The 21,075-nt window shown below is 49.1% G+C and overlaps 1 protein-coding gene across 6 annotated transcripts in view; it reads left to right on the forward strand.

The window, feature by feature from the left end:
- The window catches only part of TBC1D10A (TBC1 domain family member 10A), a 32,726-nt gene extending 13,978 nt beyond the window's left edge, over positions 1–18,748 (forward strand). For 3 of the 6 annotated variants that reach the window (XM_036276480.1, XM_036276479.1, XM_036276482.1), the window contains 9 exons: positions 3,506–3,640; positions 6,086–6,185; positions 10,386–10,493; positions 15,240–15,346; positions 15,967–16,081; positions 16,160–16,225; positions 16,882–17,071; positions 17,191–17,345; positions 17,911–18,578. In XM_036276480.1, the coding sequence (XP_036132373.1) occupies positions 6,141–6,185; positions 10,386–10,493; positions 15,240–15,346; positions 15,967–16,081; positions 16,160–16,225; positions 16,882–17,071; positions 17,191–17,345; positions 17,911–18,387 (1,263 nt within the window). In that variant the 5' untranslated portion in view covers positions 3,506–3,640; positions 6,086–6,140 and the 3' untranslated portion in view covers positions 18,388–18,578. Of the gene's footprint in view, positions 1–3,505; positions 3,641–6,085; positions 6,186–10,385; positions 10,494–15,239; positions 15,347–15,966; positions 16,082–16,159; positions 16,226–16,881; positions 17,072–17,190; positions 17,346–17,910 lie in introns of all 6 variants that reach the window. The other 3 variants (XM_036276484.1, XM_036276483.1, XM_036276478.1) reach the window with 2 other exon arrangements.
- The last annotated feature ends 2,327 nt before the right edge of the window (positions 18,749–21,075 follow it).

Raw genomic sequence — 21,075 nt, forward strand, 5'->3', positions numbered from 1 at the left:
TATTACAGATGGGGAACGGGAGGCTCTGAGAATGGAGCTTTCTGCCCCTTTCACACAGCCATAAAGTGGTAGAGCTGGGATCAAAAGCCAAGAGTTATAGTCTGTGTGTCATTAAGTAAATTCCTTAATCTTTCGGGGCCTCAATTGCTTTTGTGTAAAATGGAGATAATTCTGTCCTGCCACATGGGTATGTGGCTGTGTATGTGGACCAGTCAGAAGAGAAAAGGGATGTGAAAATGTGAGGTAACCTGCAAATATCATTTGCTGGCCACCCGCCATGTTAGGCCTTTATATACATTTATTCTTCATTGTGGACTTATAAAATGTGAAGTGTGTGTTATGGTCCTGCTTAAAGATGAAGTTGAGACTTAAGGAGGGACAGGTACTTTGCCCATGGTCCCTTAGGTGGAGGATCTGGAATGGAAACTTAGGTTGGTAGGCTTCAAAGTGCCCACTCTATTCATTCTCCCTCACATTCCATCTGGTTTCCCAGTGGTTGAGATGAGGAGGATCAATCCTTTAGCCTGTGACCTTGGGCTTTCTGCTGGAACTGTGTTTCTCTTCGTTTGGGTTGGTTTGGAGAGGAAAGCTTGGAAGAGGGGCTTAGATTGGTTCATTGGGACCAAGCTTTATCTTCCACTGTCACATAAAGAGGTTATTGGCATAGGGACCATACCTGACAGAGCCTGCCAACCAGAGGGGCTGAGGTATGCCTGGGTAGAAAACAGACAGCTAGAAAAACAAGGGGAGCGAGAACCCCAACCTGCTGTCTCAGTAGCCTTGGGAAATGGTCTTGTCCCTCTGAGCTCTTGGAAGCCCCCAGCCTCTGGATTTGGGGAGAAGGCTAGGGAACTGGGAGCCTACAGATCATATGGAGTCAGTGGTGTGCCACTGCCACTTTGGGCCATGGCATAGCACAGCACAGCTAAGCCTAGCTCAGCCCAAGAGCCCAACAGAATTTGGGATCAGGGGCTTCCTGGCAGCCCACCTTTGTCTCCTCTGTGCCACTCTCCCTCAGGACAGGGTGGCTGGCAAATAGCACATTGCCCAGGCTTGCTGTCTCCAACTGAGGTCCTACTTGCAAGCTGCGTTCATTAATCATATTGACCTCACTGAGCATTGCTAGGTATAGAAGGGCTACTCACTGGGGCAATCAGAAGACTGAAGGGTTATACTATCTCTGGGAGATTGGGGGCCAGAGATAGAGCTTTCTGGCAGCATCTTTAGAATGGCTTGATTTCCCCACAGCCTTCCTAAGGGAGTCAGAAGCAGCACACATGTCACTGCAGCAGAGGGGAAGCCCTGGTCCTGTCATTTATTAGCTTTGTGACTGCCCAAGTCATACAACCTCTCTGATCGGGTCAAATTTCTCATGGACCAAATGGAAATGGTAATTAATCTATGAGGGATCCACCTTACTGAACTATTAGAGGCACAAATAAAATTACTATAGGCAGCAGTGGCTTGTAGCACTGAATGCATGGTGAATGAAAGTAATGATGTCACCCTGGCCGGTTTGGCTTAGCGATTAGAGTCAGCCTGCGGTCCAGAGAGACCTGGGTTCAGTTTCCGCTAAGAGCATGTACCTCGGTTGCAGTTTGTCCCTGGCCCCGGTTGGGGTCGTGCGGGTGGCAACCACTCGATGTGTCCCTTTCACATTGATGTTTCTCTCTCTCTCTCTTTCTCTTCGCCCCCTATCTGAACAAAAAATGGAAAAATGTCCTCGGATGAGGATTAAAAAAAAGGAAGAAAGTAGTGATGTCATGGAGAAAGCCAAGCAGGCACCTGTTGAACACCTGTTAGGTGGGAATTATAGAAGTTCAAGACCCAGTCCAATTAGGGAGTGATGGTGCAGAGCAATATGAACAGGTTGTAATGAATTGTTCATTTCAGACTTCATATCTTGATTCAATTTTAGGGGATATTGCAACCAGTATTAAAAACAAAGAAATATAGACTCGTATAAAATTGAACTGAAATATCTGAGTGCATTAGTACATGTAATAGTAAATTGTTTCATAAAATATATTTCAGATATATACTTAAGATATATATATATATAATATCAGTATAAAATGTATTTATTTATTTTTTTCCTTCTCCTGAGGATATTTTTTCATTGCTTCTTAGATAAGAGTGGAAGGGAGGGAGAGGGAGAGAGAGAGAGAAAAAGAGAAAAACGTTGATGTGAGAGAGACATTGATTGGTTCCCCTCCCGCACGACCCCGATCAGGGCTGGGGATCAAACCTGCAACCCAGGTGTGTGCCCTTGACCAGGAATCGAACCTGCAACCCTCTTGGTCCAAGGGCTAATGCTCTAACCACTGAGCCAAACTGACCAGGGCAAAATGTATTTCTTACTGTGAGTCTCAGTTTAAAAACTGAGAAACAGTGTTCTTAAGTCAGGATGAAAGGCTTCAGGTTGGAAGACAGTTAATGAGATATAGGTAGGTGTGGAGTCTGAGGACTTGACCTGTAGAGACAGGAGGGGTTTAGTGCAAGGGTCAGGAGTGTGGGCTGTGGAGTCAGGCAAGCCTGGGCTTTAGTTTCAGTTCTGTCAGTTACCATTACGTGGCCTTGAGTGAGGCACTTAACCTTGGATTCTACTTCTGTAAAATGGAGAGAATGATATGGTTGAGTTATTATGAAATGTACATGAGATAATGTATGCAAGGCATTTAGAAAGAAATTGGTAACTAGTAAGTGATGTGCAAATGATTACTATTGCTGCTGTCATTGAAGTGGTGGTTTCTATGCTATATTGGGCCCTGAAAGGGTTATGGTGACTTGGAGAGGGGAGAAAGAAGGGAATTCCAGGTAGGGATGAGTGAGCAACAAGAGATCAATAAGCAGAGTATGTGCCTGGTATGAGAATTGTACAGCCTTAGAAATGGGTATTGAGATTATAGGAAGAAGGTACCGGGAAATGTTTGTAATTACTTGAGGAAGAAAGTTTAACAGTGAAAAACTTCAGCAATAGGGTGGCCTCACCTGGAGATAATGAGGCCCCATACCTGGCGGCATTCCAGTAGAAGTTGGGCTGCTAGAGACTGTTCTCATTAACTTTTGAATGCAGAGACTCCCTCAGGCCACCTTAAAGGGAAAGGGGTTTTCTGAAGGATGAGTGAAGCCCTCTGACCTGAAGCATCCCCCATGAGCCATTTGGTCCCTTAAACTGGCCACATGGCCAGCTTTCCTGTCACTAGAAACTGGCTCATGCTCTCCTCACACTATCAGGAGGAAGCCACCTCAGTACCTCTATCCTATCATGCTGTTTGCAGGGACAGCCTGACCTCAACTTCATCTCACAGCTCTTTTTTGGGCATTCTTTAAGGGTCAAGTCACAATGCAGGCCATTCAATCATATAGGGAAACTGAGGCTCAAGGAGGGTAAGGGACTTGCCTGTTGTAAAAGGGATTCCTGTATCAGACAGCAGTTTGATCAGATGCCTTCTGAGGTCCTAACTAACTAGACTAAAGGATATGTGAATCTTCTGATTTTTAGTAAACGAATAGCCTACAACTCTTCAGGGCATATCCTGTGCATAAAGACAAGTCTACCTGCAGTTAGAGAGCATGTGATGTGCTAAGTGCTGTGTACAACCAGACCTTCACGTGTCTTCCTTTTCACTATCTCCAGGTGAGTCAAACTCCTCTGCTGTTGGAGGAGAAGCCATTCAATTCAAATGACCATATTTCCTCAAAAATATTCCAATGTAAGGTTTTAAAAATCAAAACAATTTTTCAATTGACATGTACATTTAAAAGTAGTGGTGGATTTTTATTTTTATTTTTTGGTATATTTCTCAGAAGATCTTGCCAAATCAGTGGTGTAGCTTAAAATCAGTAATGTCTTAGAATGCAGGAAATATGGTTGTTTGTTTTGTACCCAGTTGAAATTCCGGTTTGAGGTCTGATGTTCGGGCTTTGAAACTGCCAAAGCTGTTATCTGGTATCAGTTAAAAAAGAAAAAAACACTGAACTTGAACATGTTCCCCTGTGTATCTGTGTTTGGGAGAATGGGTATCTCTGAGGCCCTTCAATTAGATCTTAACAAAGACACACTCGAGGGTTGAGGTGTCAAATGGGTATGTGTTACGTGGGAACTCTTTGAAAACTGGTAATCTCAGGTGAAAGCCTTCCCCTCTATGCGCCTTAGTTTTCTCATCTGCTAAATGGGGGGATTTGATCAGACATGATCCACATCCATGACTGCCAGAACTTCCTGTTGACTCAGTGTGGGCACTCCCTTTCATTTAGTTAACTAGAAGACTCATCCCCTGACTTGTATAATTGAGTGTTTTATAGATAGTGGAAGGCAGGATGGCTTGTGATGTATGGTTCTTGGTTTCCGCTCCCTGGGTGTTTGGGGGTTGCTGAACCTGATCTAAAGTTGTGGTCTCTGCCTTTCTCCTCTCAAGGAGGGAGAGAAAATGTCCTCATGCCTTGGTTTTACCTTTAGGTGGTGAGAGGGTCAGAAGTTCAAGACTGAGATGACCAGTGCCAGTGTGGCTGGGGGTGCAGATTTGCCTCAGGCTGTTGTCCCTCCTCAGCTGTTCAGCTTGAAACTATTCTCAGGCTTGTGCAGTTCCCCAGAAAAATTGCACTGAAGAAGAAGACCTGCCCTTTTGTGTCTCAGAGGCCTTACTCTGCCAGTGCCCCTCCCTCTGCTCTTCCAACCAGTAAAAGTCACAGCAGTGCATTTCCTTCCGGCAGAGAATCAGAATTGAGGCCTGGGCCAAGCCCTAGCCTCACCATGTCCTGTTTCTGAGAGCCTCCTCCCAGTCGCCTCAAGGCCTTCGACCCTGCTCTCCTTTCTGGGAGGTCAGGCAGGACTGCAGGCTCTTGGCTAGGATCTGACTTGGATTTGAGTCTGGGTTTTTCCACTGATTTTCTGTTTTACTCTGAGAAAGATACCCTCTCTGTATATCTTACCTCTCAATACTATCAAATACTTTATAAAAAGGAAAAACAAAACAAGCCATAAGAAGCACACAAAAAAAGAAATTTAAGAGATCCATAATCCACCACTTTAAAAAAATAACTGTAAGGAGAGAGTGTGTATAGCGAGGTGCACGTATACATTTTGTTGTTTTACCGATATTATTCTGTAGGCTAACTAATAAAACATGTAAATACCCAGCCTACAAATGCTAGTCTCTTCCTCATTGCCCCTCAGAGTTAGGTGAACTCATGAATTCCTGGGAACTCACTCTTTAGAGGAAGCCCACTCACTTGAAGTATCCTTTGGCAAAGCCAGGGATCCCTGCCCCAGCCTGCCTCAGCTGCTTTGGTGCCTGTCTGCCTGCCTGGGATGGGTCTCCCTGCTTAGGTGTTTTCCCCACCAACTCTAATGAGCATTTAGTGCCAGTAGAATGTTAACACCATGAGGTTCAGGATTATGTTTTGGTCATAGGAGTGCTTCCTCACAGCCTGCCCAGAGGCCCTGGCCCTAGAACAATGCTGACATAGCTGTGATAGCTGCTAAGTTAGTAGATGTACAAATACAGATGGTATTTGTTGGGGCTTTGATGTGTGTGTAGGATTTTGATTGGTAGAGACAACTTGGAGAGCGTTCCAGCAAAGGGACTGGCATGAGCAAAGTTTGAAAGGTGGGAAAGGGCTAGGGTGTAATTGGGGAAACTATGAGTAACTAGTTTTGCTGGAGTGAAGAGGTGAGCATGTTATTTCTGTACTTGTCTGACTAGTTTTTTTTTCATCTAACTCTGCACCTTGCACGTTAGCCCTCTGAAAAGGCTTATTTATCAAGACAGATCCTGGACAGGAATGCTTTGCTTTGGTGCACAGTTGCAGGCACTCAGGCCTCTGCCTCAGAAAGACTTGGTGACCCATAGCCTCTTAGACACAATGGGGGAGTAGGTACTTGAACCTGGTGTCTCTCTTGACTGTGCCTTTCAGGGAGGGGGCAGAGTTTCATCTCGTCTGTGTTAGCAGCCCCAAAGGGAACAACAGGGACGGAGGGCAGGAGGAAGAAAGGCAAACTGGCTAGACTGGTGGCTAGGGCCTAAGCCAAGGCCTTTGCTTCTCTTGGCACCTCTGATGGGCCCTGCCCTCTGCTCCACAGGCTAGAGGAAGTCCCCCTGGAGGTGCTGAGGCAGAGGGAGTCCAAGTGGCTGGACATGCTCAACAACTGGGACAAGTGGATGGCCAAGAAGCACAAAAAGGTGAGGGGCATAGCCTTGGGCCTTGGGCTGGGAGTTGGTAGCCTGGGGAAGAAGAGGAAGAGGGAGAAACTATATCAGCTTAGAGGAGCAGGGGCTTCTCCAACTGCCAGTTGCCTTAGGTGTGCCCCATCTACCAGTTCTGAAATGGGAACAGAAGCTGTTTGGAGGGTAGGGCCCAGCCTTCACTTGGTCCTCCCACATGACTTCAGACTCATGCATACTGTCCTTGAGTCAAACTTCAAAGCCCCTCTTAGCTGAAAGCCCCTATAGGCAGCTTTTCTCTACACCTTCTGGGGAAGTCCTTACTGCTGTTTACCTATGGAAAGGACTTTATAATACTAATAATAGCTAACATGTGTCGAACTTTTGCCTTGTGCTGGGCACTTGACTTGGATAATCCTTACAACAAACAACCCAGTGAGGTTGATAGTAGTGGTATCTTCACTTTACAGATGACCGGCAGAATCAAAATTTGAACCCAGGTATTTAAAAATTTTATTGCCTCCCTGGCCGATTTGCTCAGTGGTTAGAGCATCTGCCTATGGACCAAAGAGTTGCAGGTTCGTCCCCAGCCCTGGTTGGCATCGTGCGGGAGGCAACCAATCGATGTGTCTCTCTCACATTGATGTTTCTCTCTCTTTCTCTGTCTCTGTTCCTCCCTCCCATCCTCCTTTCCACTCTATCTGAAGATAAATGGAAAAATATCCTTGGGTGAGGATTAAAAAAAATTTTTTTAGTGCCCTGGCCGGTTTGACTCAGCGGTTACAGCGTTGGCCTGCGGTCCAGAGAGTCCCCGGGTTCAGTTCCCGCTAAGGGCATGTACCTCGGTTGCAGTTTGTCCCCGACCCTGGTTGGGTTGTGCGGGTGGCAGACATTCAATGTATCTCTTTCACGTCGATGTTTCTCTCTTTCTCTCTTCCTCTCTCTCCCTCTCACTCTATCTGAACAAAAAATGGAAAAATGTCCTCGGATGAGGATAAAAAAAAACAAAAAAAAGAAAAAAAAACAAAGGTCAGATGTGGGCTTGGGCCCAGCCCCACTGCCTTCTCTCTTCATGTCCATGGTTAGCTCTGTAACATTGGGTGAGTCACTTCACCTTTACAGCCTCAATTTCCCTCCAAGTGGGAATGACAGTCCAGTTACAAGACCCTATGAAGTGATGACTGCAAGGCCCTGTGCCCATGGCAAGAGAGGTGCAGCTAGGTCCAGGCTCTTTCTTACTGTTCTGTGTGGACTTTGGGATCTGTTTTCCTGCCTCTCAACCGCTCAAGTTCTTATTCTGAGCTTCAGCTCCATCTCTACTGTCTTGTGGTGACTAGTGGGCTCTGACCTTTTTGCCACAGCTTCCCTTGCAAATGGGGATTCCAGAGGGATGCCTTGGGGAACTCCTCTCAGCAGAGCAACCAGCAGCACTTCCTCCCCTTTGCTTCCCTGACACTGTCTGAGGGCTACCCCTGCCCAGCAGGGGCCATCACAGGAGGCTTTACTCCCCCTACCCAGGAGTCCTAGCCCTCTGCTCTAAGCCTGCCATTTCAGCTGTGGCCACATTGGCCCTGGGAGGTTTTCCTGCCTGGCAGTGCAGGCTTGGGCTCTCCCTGTGGTGAGGAAGTCATGGCACAGGAAGGACAATACCTGTTTCAGGAAGTGTGTCCAGACCCAACACTTCTGGATTTATCCCCAGTCCTGAGAAGGGGGGACTTGGCCCTGCTGTTCCCCCCCACCCCCTCACAGGCCGGTGGTTAAGCAGTATGAATTCAGCAGCAGGGTGTGGCCTCACTCACAGAGGCCTCCTTTCCTAAGACATTGCTTCAGAGAATGACAATCCCTTATTTTTTCTGTTTACCAGAGCACTTTCTTTAGCTTTATCCTTACTGATCCCCACCATTGCTTTCTCCCTTAAGCAGGCAGGTGGAGATTATCTCTGTGCTGAGGAGGTAGAGATTACATTTGTGCTGAGGATGATTCCAGAGGCCAGAATGGGAAAGGCTAGCTAAACTGGATTTCACTCCCCAGCTCTGAGCTTGAATGAAGGCATGGCCTCTTTGAGAACCTTAGTGGACTGACGGTGTTCTGGGCTCTCCTGGAGCAGGCCAAGTGTGACAGGGCTGTGATGATGTGGGGGCTGGTTTGGCTGAGCTTGACCCTAAGGAGAGCCTATAGGGCCTGTGACTTTGGGACGTACTATATCCCTTTGTCAAAACCTGCCCAAACCAAGTGGCTTCCTTAAGGAGACCCTTGTCTCACAGCAGCAGGAAACTGTTCCCAGAGTCTGGGGCAGTTCCCTTCCGCTCTCTTTTTTTCCCCACTTTGTAGGCAGTCCCAGAAGCTTAAGTTTGGCTCCTGTGACCAGTCACTCTATTCTTTCCCCACTGCCCTCAGCCTGTTTGTCTCCTTCCTGGTTCTTGACTCTCTCTGACCCTTGGAAAGTTTTCTCTTGTTTGTGCTGGTCATCAGGAAGGCCAGGCTTTCTGTGTTCCCTCCTCTGAGAGTTTGCAACGGGACTGTTTGAGGGAGTTTCCAGGTGAGAGGAAGTTAGGTGTGATCCCAAGACCCTGGAGCTCCTATGTCAGACATTGTCCTGGGATAGAGGGGTGGAGAGGAAGCTATCATTTATTGAAGACAAACTGCTAGTCATGATTCTCCCCCACCCCATTCTAATAGAATCCTAGGTATTGTCATTCTGATCTTACTATTAACGAGAAGTGATTGGCTCAAGGTCAGTGCTAGATTCAAACCCACACCCAGGTGCTCCTCCCAGTGCTCTGAACTCCCATTTTCTTCATCCCAGGCTAAGGCTGCTTAGTGCAGGGGTTAAGGGGAGTGTCAGTTCCTCCACCCCCATTCTATAGGAGTTGTGCTTCTCTACATTTGCTCTCACCCTTCTTTTATATTGATTTTAGAGAGAGAGGAAGGGAGAGGAAGAGAGAGAGAAAAACATCAATGTGAGAGATAAATATTGGTTTGCTGCCCTCTGCATGTACCCCAACCAGGATTAAGCCTGAAACCTGGGCATGTGCCTTGATTGGGAGTCGAACCAGCGACCTTTCAGTGCATGGGACAAAACTCAATCAACACCATCCAGGGCATTGTTACCCTTCTTGACCCTTAGCCTTGAGTTCAAGGAGGACAATCAGGGAAGCTACCTCAGAACCTTATTCAATCCCAAGCCCAGGGGAAGCTTGCCTCCCCCACCTGGCTCTGAGAGGCCAATGAAGTGGAAAGTGCATGGGACTGGATCCCTCTAGCCTGTGTAGTGTAGCTAGGTAGTAGTGGAGGTCACCTCTGATGGTATGACCTTAATATTTTTCCCATTCTTTGCCTTATTTTCCCCATTTGTGAAAGACATGATGGTTTTTCAGAGTGGGTTTTAGCAGTGGAAGCCTTTTTTTTCCCCCCCTGATAAAAATAGCTAGCATATGAACTGAGCACTAGCTCTGGGTCATGAGCTACCCCAAACACTTCCTTCCTCACCTCTCCAAGTCTGTGAGTGGCGAGGAAGACCTGTGCCATTTTAGCACCCAGGCCACCTGTCTCTGCCCTAGTAGGCTGGTGATGGGGTGGGAGGTGGGGAGGAGCTCAGGGTTAGGGAGAGCAGAAGAGAGGCAGGGATTCTTGACCAAAACAAAGAGGAAACCATTTTGATCAGCTCCCATCTTTCTTCTGAGTTGTGCTGAGATTTCTTCTCTCTAGGCTGGTTGTATCCTGCTACGTGGCTGTTTAAACAAACATTCCCATGAAAGTGCCCCAGCCACATTCTTGGTCATTTCATGAACTACCCTCCCTGTGGCTATAGCTTTGCCCCACACTGTGCAGATCCCTTCCTGGTAACATCCTATGGGGCTTTTCCAATTTGTATTGTTCCATTTTGATTCAGAAAATGGTGATAGGAATTCAGAATTTGTGGTAAACCTTAGAGTTATCTGCATTGTCATGGGACCAGGGGATGTGAGGACTCTGCCATCACCTGGTGGCAGCACATTTAATTGCAGCCCCCCCCCCCCCGCCTCTCCCCTCCCCCAGCCAATCATAGGATCTGCATTGTAGCAATAGTAGGAAAGTCCTCTTATCTCCCCTTTTCTGCTCTTGCTAATGTGCTCACCAAAGGCCTGCCAAGCACCAGCAAAGGGACTGGGCTGGCATTGTAGCCTCTGGGGGAGCTGCCCGGGTGGATGCATTTGGCACATCCTTTTTTACTTTCAGATACGTTTGCGGTGCCAGAAGGGTATCCCACCTTCTCTGCGGGGGCGTGCTTGGCAGTACCTGTCAGGAGGCAAGGTGAAGCTACAACAGAACCCTGGAAAGTTTGACGTGAGTTGCCCTTACTTCACCCTGTCCTTCCTTCTGCGTCTCTTGGCATCTTCCATATGGCAGTGATCCTTCATGCGTTCACCTGGACCTCAGCACTATGAGCAATGGATGGAACAACCCATCAAGTACTTGACTGCCCATTTCAGCTTTTTCTCTTAACAGTCACCCAGGTTTGCTTTCTTGGGTTCAGTGGGCCACCTCCTAGCTCTTGTTCATCAGGAGGTGACACTCAGACCAGTTCCCTGACTGCTTTGGGCCCTGTGCTTAGGGCTTTGGGAGCCTGTCCAATGGGGCCACAGAACCCTGAATACTTCCTGGCCTCCCATTCTCTACTTTTTCTCTTATCTCATCCAAGCCTAGCCAGACATCACCTGTGTTGCTTGTGGGGTTATCAGCCCTAGGGGTGGCAGAGCCAAACTAATATCCTTAGAGGTCAGAAGCCAGTTAGTGACCAGGATAAGAATACCCCTCCATTCATGGGGCTTCTTGGACTTGCCTGGGCTGGGCAGCTTCTCTAGCCTACTCCCAACTGTGGGAGGCAGTTGGCTTTCCTGGGGTTGCCTCAGCTTACCTACCAGATCTGGCCCCAGACATTAGGGTTTTTCCCAAGCTCTTGGGACTGGTGACAGAAATACAGTGAGAGAGCTATGAGCCACCAGCTTTTTGTTGACATACTTCATGCTTCAGTGAATATCATTCCAAGAGAAGGGTGTGTGGAGCAGGGCAGCTTAGAGTTTCTGCTATTGACTTGGAGAAGGTAGAGCTGTTTGCAAGCAGTACTTGGCACTGGAGGTCAGGGAGTCTGGTGAAGTATCTGCCCGGGACAGTTCTGAATTAGGGCATTTGGACTGGACACCAATACTAGCCCCACTCAAGCAGCCTCTCAATTTTAGAGTCTTCTTCCCAGTTTGGCTACCTACCTTCAATTTCAGGGAGCTGCATCCTGGGCAGAGGGGGAATCTCAGGGGTGGGACTCCCACCTAAATCCATAGCTTACCTCTGGCTGCCAGAGCCAAGAGCTTGAGCAGCCTAGCCAACCTCCTATTAACAAAATGTGAGTGCATCTTGTGTGAGTAGCAGAGCACAGAGCTGTGTGTGCATCATGTGCATGTTGAGTGGTGTGTCTGGAGAGGAACGGGCCACCCCTATGGAGCCTTGAAGGTTGCTTGTGGAAGGAAGTAGATTTGCCAAGAAAGTTCGTCAAGATGCCCTGAAGCAGAGTAGTGGGTCTCTGAAGCTCTCCTAGGGGCTGGAACCGTGGTTTATAAGCACACCTGGAAGGACTTTGCCTGTGGGTGACATGGAGGAAATAGACAGGGATGCACAGCTCCTTTTGGCTGCTGTGGGCACATGGACCCAAAGCAGAGGTGAGGAGGCTGCTGGTGGCAGCATGTACCTGTATATGTGCTCCCACACAGATCCAGATCCAGGTGGCCAACCCCAACCTCAGCTGTCAGGGCAGGTGCTTCAGTCCCTGGTGGCTCTAAGACAGAGCCTCTCCCGCGCTTACTGTTTCTTCCTGAGCCTCTCCTGCACTTACCATTCTATCCTCTTTTCTTGGGCAGGACAGGATAGGACTTTCTTTCCATTTCTTACTTGGTTTTCTTCTTTGGCTTCACATAACAGCACCCCAGTGCCTTCCGATTCTCACAGAGGCTGCGGTAGCAGTAGCATCTGCCAGTGGCCCACATCTGCCCTTCACTCTCAGCACCCTTTCTCCATACAGGCTCTTCAGCTACACCGTTTTCATTCTCACCCACCTCTGTGTGGTTAAGCACGTCCTAGGAACTGACTTTTTGGGTTCTGAAGTCCCCACCTCATGGGAACCCTCATGAAAATTTGTGGGACCTTCTTGCCCTTTCTGACAAAAGCAAACTTGCATTGTACTCAGATAGTACCCAGCCCTTGGCTGACTTGGGGGTGCATGGGACACCTACAGGCCCCTGTCTTGAGGGTGTGTGGGACTCTAGAGATTGCACACCTACCTCTTAAGCTGTGTGCCTGCTTAAGGGCCTTCTTGGAAACCCACTCCCCTCCTGCCACCCTCCAGCCTTGACCACTCCATCAGCTTTTTCTCTTAGCACTTTCTCTCACATGTTAACTTACCTGGTACCCCAGGTCCTTTAGTTCACTGCTGGAATACCCCCACTGAGGGAAAGGGGCTTATATGAAGTTACCTGCCAGTTAGGGGCCAGGCCTGGGCTGTGCCCAGTTGGTGTGTTTGCTGAGGACCAAGCCTTCCTCCTGGGGGCATCCCCTGACATTGCCCCAGTCCTGCAGGCAAATCGTATTTAGTCTGTTTCCCTCCTCAGTCCTCTGGATTTCCTTTTTTTTTTTTTAAATCCTCACCTGAGGAAATTTTTTTTTTATCCTCACCCAAGACATTTTTTGATATTTTGTTCAGATAGAGTGGGAGGGAAGGAGAGAGAAAAACATCAAAGTGAAAGGGACACATTGAGTGGTTGCCCCCACACGACCTAACCAGGGCCAGGGACAAACTGCAACTGAGGTATGTGCTCTTAGCGGGAACCGAACCCGGGTCTCTCTGGACTGCAGGCCAACACTCTAACCGCTGAGCCAAATTGGCCAGGGTGGGGTTTTTTTGTTTTCTTTTGTTTTTGCCGAGGACATTTTTGCATTTATCTTCAGATAGAGCAGGAGGGAGAGAGGAGGGAAGAGAGAGAGAGAGAGAAACATTGATGCGAGAGAGACATAGGACTGGTTGCCACCCATACAACCCTAACCGGGGCTGGGGGCAAACTGCAAATGAGGTACATGCCCTTAGCGGGAACAGAACCCGGGACTCTGGTCCACAGGCCAACGCTCTAACCGCTGAGCCAAACTGACCAGGGGTGGATTTCCTTTTTACTGATTTTTTTCTTTCTTCTTTTAAAGTCGGGGTATGAATTTACACAGAGTAAAATGCAAAGATCTTAAGATTAAGTCTGTAGTTCAGTGAATTTTGACAAATAATACGTATATAACCAACATGCAAATCAAGATATAGAATATTCCAAATGACTAAGGAATGGTTTTTCTTTGTGTAGTACTGTTGACTTTTAATAACATGGGGGTGAGGAGTGCCGACAGCCCATGCAATTGAAAATTCAGGTATAACTTAAGTTGGCCCTTGAACAATAGGGGCTTGAGCTGTATGTGTCTACTTATATGAGGATTCTTTAAAAATCTATATATATTGAGCCTTGGCCGGTTTGGCTCAGCGATTAGAGCATCCGCCTGCGGTCCGGAGAGACCCGGGTTCGGTTCCCGCTAAGGGCATGTACCTCGGTTGCAGTTTGTCCCCGGCCCTGGTTGGTCGTGCGGGTGGCAGCCACTCGATGTGTCCCTTCACATCGATGTTTCCCTCTCTTCCTCTCTCTCCCTCCCACTCTGTCTGTACAAAAAATGGAAAAATGTCCTCGGATGAGTATAAAAAAAAAAAAAAAAAAAAAAAAAAAAAAATCTATATATATTGAAAACACTAATTTGAAAAGGTATATGCACCCCTATCTTCATTGAAGCATTATTTATAATAGCCAAGATAAGGAAGCAATATAGGTGTCCACTGATAGACAAAAGGATAAAGAAGATGTGTTACATATATGCAATGAAATATTACTTAGCCATAAAAAAGAGTGAAATCTTGTCATTTGTGACAACTTGGATGGACCTAGAGAGTATTATATTACGTGAAATAAGTTGGACATACAAAGACAAATACCATATTATTTCACTTATATGTGGAACCTAAAAAACAACAAACAAAATGAAACAGAAACAAACTTGTAGATACAGAGGACAAACTAATAATTGCCAAACGGGGGTGTGAGGTGGGGGATGGATAAAAATGGTGAGGGATTAGGAAGTACAAATTGGAAATTACAGAATAGTCATGGGAATATAATCAATAATATTGTAATAACTATGCATGGGTAATACATTTATCAGGGTGATCATTTTGTGAGGTATATAAATGTCTAATCACTAAAATGAGTATAATATTGTATGTCAACTATAATAAAAAATCCGCATATAACTGGACACGTGCAGTTCAGCATTTCAAACCCTCGCTGTTCAAGGGTCAGCTGTACTTTGTATTTATAAACGGTACTCATGCTTAAAATGTTCACAGAAATTCAAAGAAAATAGTTAAACTTTGTTGAAATCTCAACACACAGAGATGGCTCTGAGGTTAATGGTTTGACAAATGTCATGTCCTTCCAGACAGCACTGTGTGCAAATCTCACACACACACCTTCCTGAATAGATGACTCCACTTGCACAGGGAAACAGGTAGCAGAAGAGTTGGGATTGACAGCTCTGAGTCAACCTAGCTTCCAGGCCCAACTCCACTATTTTCCTAATCACAAAGCCTTGGGCAAATGACTTCTCTGACCCTCATCTGTGAACAGTATAATGATAGGACTTTTATGGTAGCCTTCCAGCTTAAGGATGTGACATAAAGTGAGTCCTGAATGAAATTCCTAGAAGTTACTTCCAGCTACAGCTATGATGGACATTCTTACCCACACAGGTGTTCCCGGAGCCAGGAACCCTTCCCTACCCTTACCTCTGCCCTTGCCCAAGCTTTTTCACCTGGGCTTCCTGACCTATCCTCAGGAAGACCCAGTCCATGATGGGATTGGGAGGGCATTGCCCCTGGTAGGGGTTCCTCCAATACCTGGCATAGTTGTATCTTCCTAGCCATCCCTAACTCCTGATATGTTCCTTTAACTTTGCTTCCAGGAGCTGGATATGTCCCCTGGAGACTCCAAGTGGCTGGATGTGATTGAGCGTGACCTGCACCGGCAGTTCCCTTTCCATGAGATGTTTGTGTCCCGAGGGGGACATGGGTGAGTAGGCTGGGCATGGTAGTCTGGTGGTGACTTTAGGCCTTGTCCCTCAGGATTCAGACTAGGTAAAATGAGTTTAGGGGGATATGGGGGCCCAGGTGCTAAGGGCCCCAAATTTTACTTTTAGAGCTTTCCTTCTTTGGTTTGAGTCTGCTGCGTCCTCTTAGCATCTCTTCTTACCTCTGGGGCAACTTTCATCATTTACTCCATAGAGTGTTAGAACTTACCCAGCCTGATCATCTCCTGGAAACAGATTTTAGTGGGGAGAAAGTGTTAGAGATAGTGAGGGGATCAAGACAGACACCTGAGATAAAGGTGGGCTGGCTGAAGTGCCACAGCTTTTGGGTGAAGGGCACATACTTCCAGTCCCTGACACATCCTTACCCTGTATCTGGAATCCTGCCCTGGCCTTGCCCCCCCTGCTTTCTCTTTGAAGCCCCTCCCTTCCATCCTCTGATCATGTGAGAGTTTGTGTAGCAGGAGGCTGACCACAATCAGGTCACGTCCCCTCTCCAGAGAAGTACAAATTCTGACACAGGTCTTGCCTAGTGGGGCACAGTTGAGGGCAGTGAGTGGCAGAGTCACACCTGTCATTTTTGCAATGCTTGGCCTCTCCATAGCCAGCAGGACCTATTCCGTGTGCTGAAGGCCTACACGCTGTACCGACCTGAGGAGGGCTACTGCCAGGCCCAGGCACCCATTGCCGCTGTTCTGCTCATGCACATGCCTGCTGAGGTACTACCAGGCCCTGGGTGAGTAAGCGGGCGGGCAAGAACACCCAGTAGCAAGGCCTTACATGTCTCTCACCCACAGCAAGCGTTCTGGTGCCTGGTGCAGATCTGTGAGAAGTACCTGCCTGGCTACTACAGTGAAAAACTGGTGAGTACTTGCTGGGCCCAGGACCTATCCTGGGACCTGCCCCAGGTTGGACACCATTTGTGGCTTTTCCAAGCCTTTCTCTCCACAGGCACTCCTGTGCCCACTTGAAATTTTCCCAGCCTTCTGTTGCTTTCAAGGTGAAGTCCCCAGGCCTGCCAGGGTCAAGTCTCCCAGGCTCCAGCAACATCACTGCCACAACTATTTCCTTCTCAGACTTCAGCTGTCTGGCCACTTGGCAGGATCCCAGTTCCTCCCTGCCTCTGCCTTGGCATAGGCTTAAACATCTAACCCTTTCCTTCTCTTCCTTTGATACTCCTCCTTTCTGACCTCAGGGAGCTTTCCTTGACCCTGACAAGTGGGACCTGTGACGCATGCTCACCCAGTGTTTCTGTTCCTGCCATATTCTGGGTACTTAGCCCCCCTCTCACTCTCCCTAGTTTTTTGCTCCAGTGACTCACGTCTGTCTTCCCCTTTTCACTACATGCTCACCAGGGGGACTGGCTTTTTATTATACCCCAGAACCCAGCATGAGGGTGGCTTATCGCAGACAGTATCCACCTGAGGAATGAATGGATGCTTGCCTGGTGCTGGGAGCTTGGGCATAGTCCCGGCCCTGGCTGATGCGGGTCCATGGTCATGGCCTCACTGTCCCCCAGGAGGCAATCCAGCTGGATGGGGAGATCCTCTTCTCTCTGCTGCAGAAGGTGTCGCCCGTGGCTCACAAGCACCTCAGCCGACAGAAGATTGACCCACTGCTCTACATGACAGAGTGGTTCATGTGTGCCTTCGCCCGCACCCTGCCCTGGAGCTCCGTGCTGCGTGTCTGGGACATGTTCTTCTGTGAAGGTACCGGGCTGAGCTCCGGGGAGCACCCCTGCCCCTAGCCCAACCCAGGAGGCCTCTATTTTCATAGAAACTCCCTACAGGCCCCCTTGCACTTACTGCCTGTCTGCACCCCCATACAGGAGTCAAGATCATCTTCCGGGTGGGGTTGGTGCTGTTGAAACATGCGCTGGGCTCCCCGGAGAAGCTCAAGGCCTGCCAGGGCCAGTACGAGACTATCGAGCGGCTGCGAAGCCTCAGCCCCAAGATCATGCAGGAGGCATTTCTGGTCCAGGAGGTGAGGCCTATGCCTTCCCTTCACCACTTGGAGGGGAAGACGTACAGGCCCTTTTGAGGGGAGCCTGGTAACTCTCTGCTCTTGAGGGTGGGTCATTGGTGCCAGGCACAGAGCTCAGCAGCCCAGCATGGTGTGGGTGGACCTCACCCTTCTATCTGAATGAGAAGAGGCTCAGAGAGGCCTAAGTTTGTGGGGCCTTCCCTGTTCTGAACCACTTGGGAATGAGGGGAGCTGCAGCCCATTAACCCCTTCTTCCTCCCTGGTACCACATCCATGGCCTTGGCTTTAATTTTTCTTTCTTCTGTGGATTTTTGTTCTCTCAGGCTGTAATCAGGTGACACAGTTAGGACAGTGTAGTCATGAGCTGTGGGCAGCTTTTTTCTCTGAGACAGTGGGTCTCAAGTGCCTAGCTCACCACCTCTAGGGAACTTGTGACCACCACAGGGACCAGACCTTTATTCTTCCTATGGTCAGCCCTTAGTGACCAAGACTGGGGGACTCTGAGGCTGGGAGGCAGAGGGGAAGGTTCTTCCTGGTGCCCACCTGCCTGTCACTGCTCCCACAGGTAATAGAGTTGCCAGTGACAGAGCGCCAGATTGAACGTGAGCACCTCATCCAGCTACGGCGTTGGCAGGAGACCCGGGGTGAACTGCAGTACCGCTCCCCACCCAGGCTGCATGGTGCCAAGGCCATCCTGGAGGCAGAGCCAGGCCCCCGGCCCACCCTGCAACCTTCACCATCCATCCGCCTGCCACCAGATGCCCCACTCCCTGGCTCCAAAGGCAAGCCCAAGCCACACAAGCAGATTCAGAAGGAGCAGCAGAAGCAGGAGAAGGCAAGTGGGCAGCTGGAAAAGACCCCGATGCCGGGTCAAGCGAAGATGGTGATCGCTGGGGGAGATGCATGTCCCCCACAGGATGTGCCTCCAAAGGACGCAGTCCACCAGGACCCAGCCCTTCAGGACTCAGCTCCCCTGGATTCAGCCCACCACTGTTCTAAGGAGAGCCTGACGTCCCAGGAGAGTGAAGACACCTACTTGTAACCCTGGCATCTCAGGCCTCCAGGGCGGGGTCTCCACATATCTACACGGTTCACAGACTGACAGTCCAGGGCCCAGTCTACCCTCTGAGGGCCCAGCTGCCTGGCTACTGGGTGCAGAGAGTCTGGCTGGCCCAGTACAGGTTCTGCTTGAGCCTCCTTATTTATTTTCTCCAGATTGGAGCTTGGGCTGGCCCAGTTGGGGCAGACAGAAGGGAGAGCCTTACTCAGTCACCTCCTCCTGGAAGGATGCTCCCCAGGGCTAGGGCACTGACTTGAGGGAAGAAGGGAGAGTGCAGGTGGATTGATCTTTGTGTAAAATAGAAACATTGTTTTGTACAGAAATAAACAGGTTTGTATAGAGAGCTGGTGTGCAGCTAGGGACTGGGTAAGGGTGTACCCACTCCTGGTGCTTAGCATTTCTTCCACTCCCTACAGAGCCCTCATCCTGGCCCCAGCAAAGCACAGAGCCTCTCTGAGAAATACCTTTGCCAGAGGGGATGTCAAGTGCAGGGCCAGCCCCTGTTCCTGGTCCCCATTTTGTCTCCCTCCATCTCTCTTCTGCATATCTACCATCTACCAAGGGTGAAGGCTAGAGCCCAGAGCTAGGGCAGAGCAGAGCATACTCTTCAGTCCTTGATTCCTACTCATCACTGATGGGTTGAGCTCCTTAAGGAGATCCTTTTGGGGTGTTCCTCAAGGCCTGGCCTGGATGCCACTTTGGACCCCAGGAAGATTCTTTTTTCTTTTTATTGATTTTAGAGAGAAAGGAAGGGAGAGGGAGAGATAGAAAGAAACATCAATGAGAGAGAACATTGATTGGCCGCTTCCTGCATGCCCCCCACTGGGGATTTGGCCCACAACCTGGGCGTGTGCCCTGACCAGAAATCCAGCCGGCGACCTCTTGGTGCATGGGTCGATGCTCAACCACTGAGCCACACTGGGCCAGGCAAGGTTCCTTTCAAAAAAAAATTTTATTGATTTAGGAGAAAGAAACATTGATTTGTTCACTTATTTATGCATTATTAATTGGTTGATCCTTGTATGTGCCCTGACTGGGGATTGAATATGCAACCTTGGTGTATCAGCTCAACATTCTAACCTACTGAGATTCCCAGCCAGGGCCCCAATAAGGTTCTAAGTGTTCATTCTGGGTTGGGTGCTGGTGCCAGAGACCATGTATGCCCTCACATGTACAGCCCAGGTTTCCATTAGAAGAGAGGGGAGAAGGCTAGATCTTTGATAAAAAGGCCGCCTGTTGTTTACTGGCGCTTAGCATCTTCCATGCTGGGTTGGTTGTGTCACCAGCTAATTAGGTGGGCTCTATTATCTCCATTTGACAGATGAGGCAACAGAGGAGCTGAGAAAGGTGAAGCTGGTCAAAATTTGTACTCAGAGCCCCTCAGCTACCTCTCCTGACCAGGGTGCCAGATGATCTGACTGCCATTGAGGGCCCAGGCAAGCTCTGTGTTCTCAACCTGATGACTAGTGAGGTTATGGACAGGGTGTCCCTGGGAGAGGCCCCCCTTCTGCTGAGGAAGCAGCTTTTCCAGTCAAACAATAGCGGCTGTTCCTGGCAGGCCACCAAGCTGGGCTGAGCCATGGAGGGACGGGGCAGGAGAGGGAGGAGTAGAGCCCTCCCTAGGACTTTCAGGCATCTCAGGGCTTCAGTTTGGAACATCTTGTTCTGGTACAGCTGGGTATACTGAGGCCTGTGGAGGTCAAGGGTCATGTGAGCTTGTCAGGGCAGGCAATTACTTCCTGCCCCCCAACCCTCATGCCTGTGGTTTTCCCACCCCATTTACACTATCAATGAGAAGAGGGGCTCAGCCTTTGAGGACAGTCCCCTCCCCCGACCCTCTAGGGGACAGGCCAGGATGTGGCAGCTGCACAGTGTTCCACAGGAACCCATGAGCCAAAGAGTACATAGAGGACAGGCACTGCCCTGCTTCTATCCACCTGCAGTGGAGGCTCCCAAGCAAGCAGGAAGCCTGTGTAGGCCTGCTGGGTCCTAGTCAGGCCTGAGGCCTGCTTTAACCTGCTTGTTTCAAAGCCTCAGATCTGAGGCCTGAGGATGCTTGAGCCAGCCAAAGGCCCCCTCCCAGAGCATGCTCAGTCCTGCTACTGGGCCAGCCTAGCTGTGCTGTTGCCTGCTCAGCCTTGGGGTCTTCTTAGACCAGAGGAGGCCCAGTCCTAACGTCAAAATGAGCCCAAGTTGGTCCTAACAAGCCTCCGATCTGGGGCATCTGCCAGTGCTGGGGGCCTCTTTGGACATGAAGCAAATTTAGATATGTTCAGGCTAGATTAGTTCTTCTAATGGCTGCTGGCTTTGGAAGGCCTTGGCAAGGTGCAAGTCTCAAGTCTGAGATCTGAGTACCCACCCAGTGAGGCCCAGATGCATGGATCTGCCCCCCTGAAGTCAGCGTTGGGCATCACTGGCCTTAGTTTTGAGGGGCCTCCTTAGCCCTAGCGGCCTTCAGTGCCCTACCCAACAGTATGACAGAGGTGGTTGGGGCCCTTACTGTCTCTGTGACCCTGGGGGAGAGACTTATTCCATGAGAGGAAAGAGGGAGAATGGTGCCAGGATACTTTAATGGGAGAGAATCATAGGGTCCCTAGGGCTGCAGAGTGGACCCCTACCCTTCCATGCTCCAGGGATTTGGAGGCAGCGCTCTGATCCCAGACAAGTCCT

The sequence above is a fragment of the Molossus molossus genome, unplaced genomic scaffold (assembly GCF_014108415.1).
Source record: "Molossus molossus isolate mMolMol1 unplaced genomic scaffold, mMolMol1.p scaffold_m16_p_22, whole genome shotgun sequence".
Classification (NCBI taxonomy): domain Eukaryota; kingdom Metazoa; phylum Chordata; class Mammalia; order Chiroptera; family Molossidae; genus Molossus; species Molossus molossus.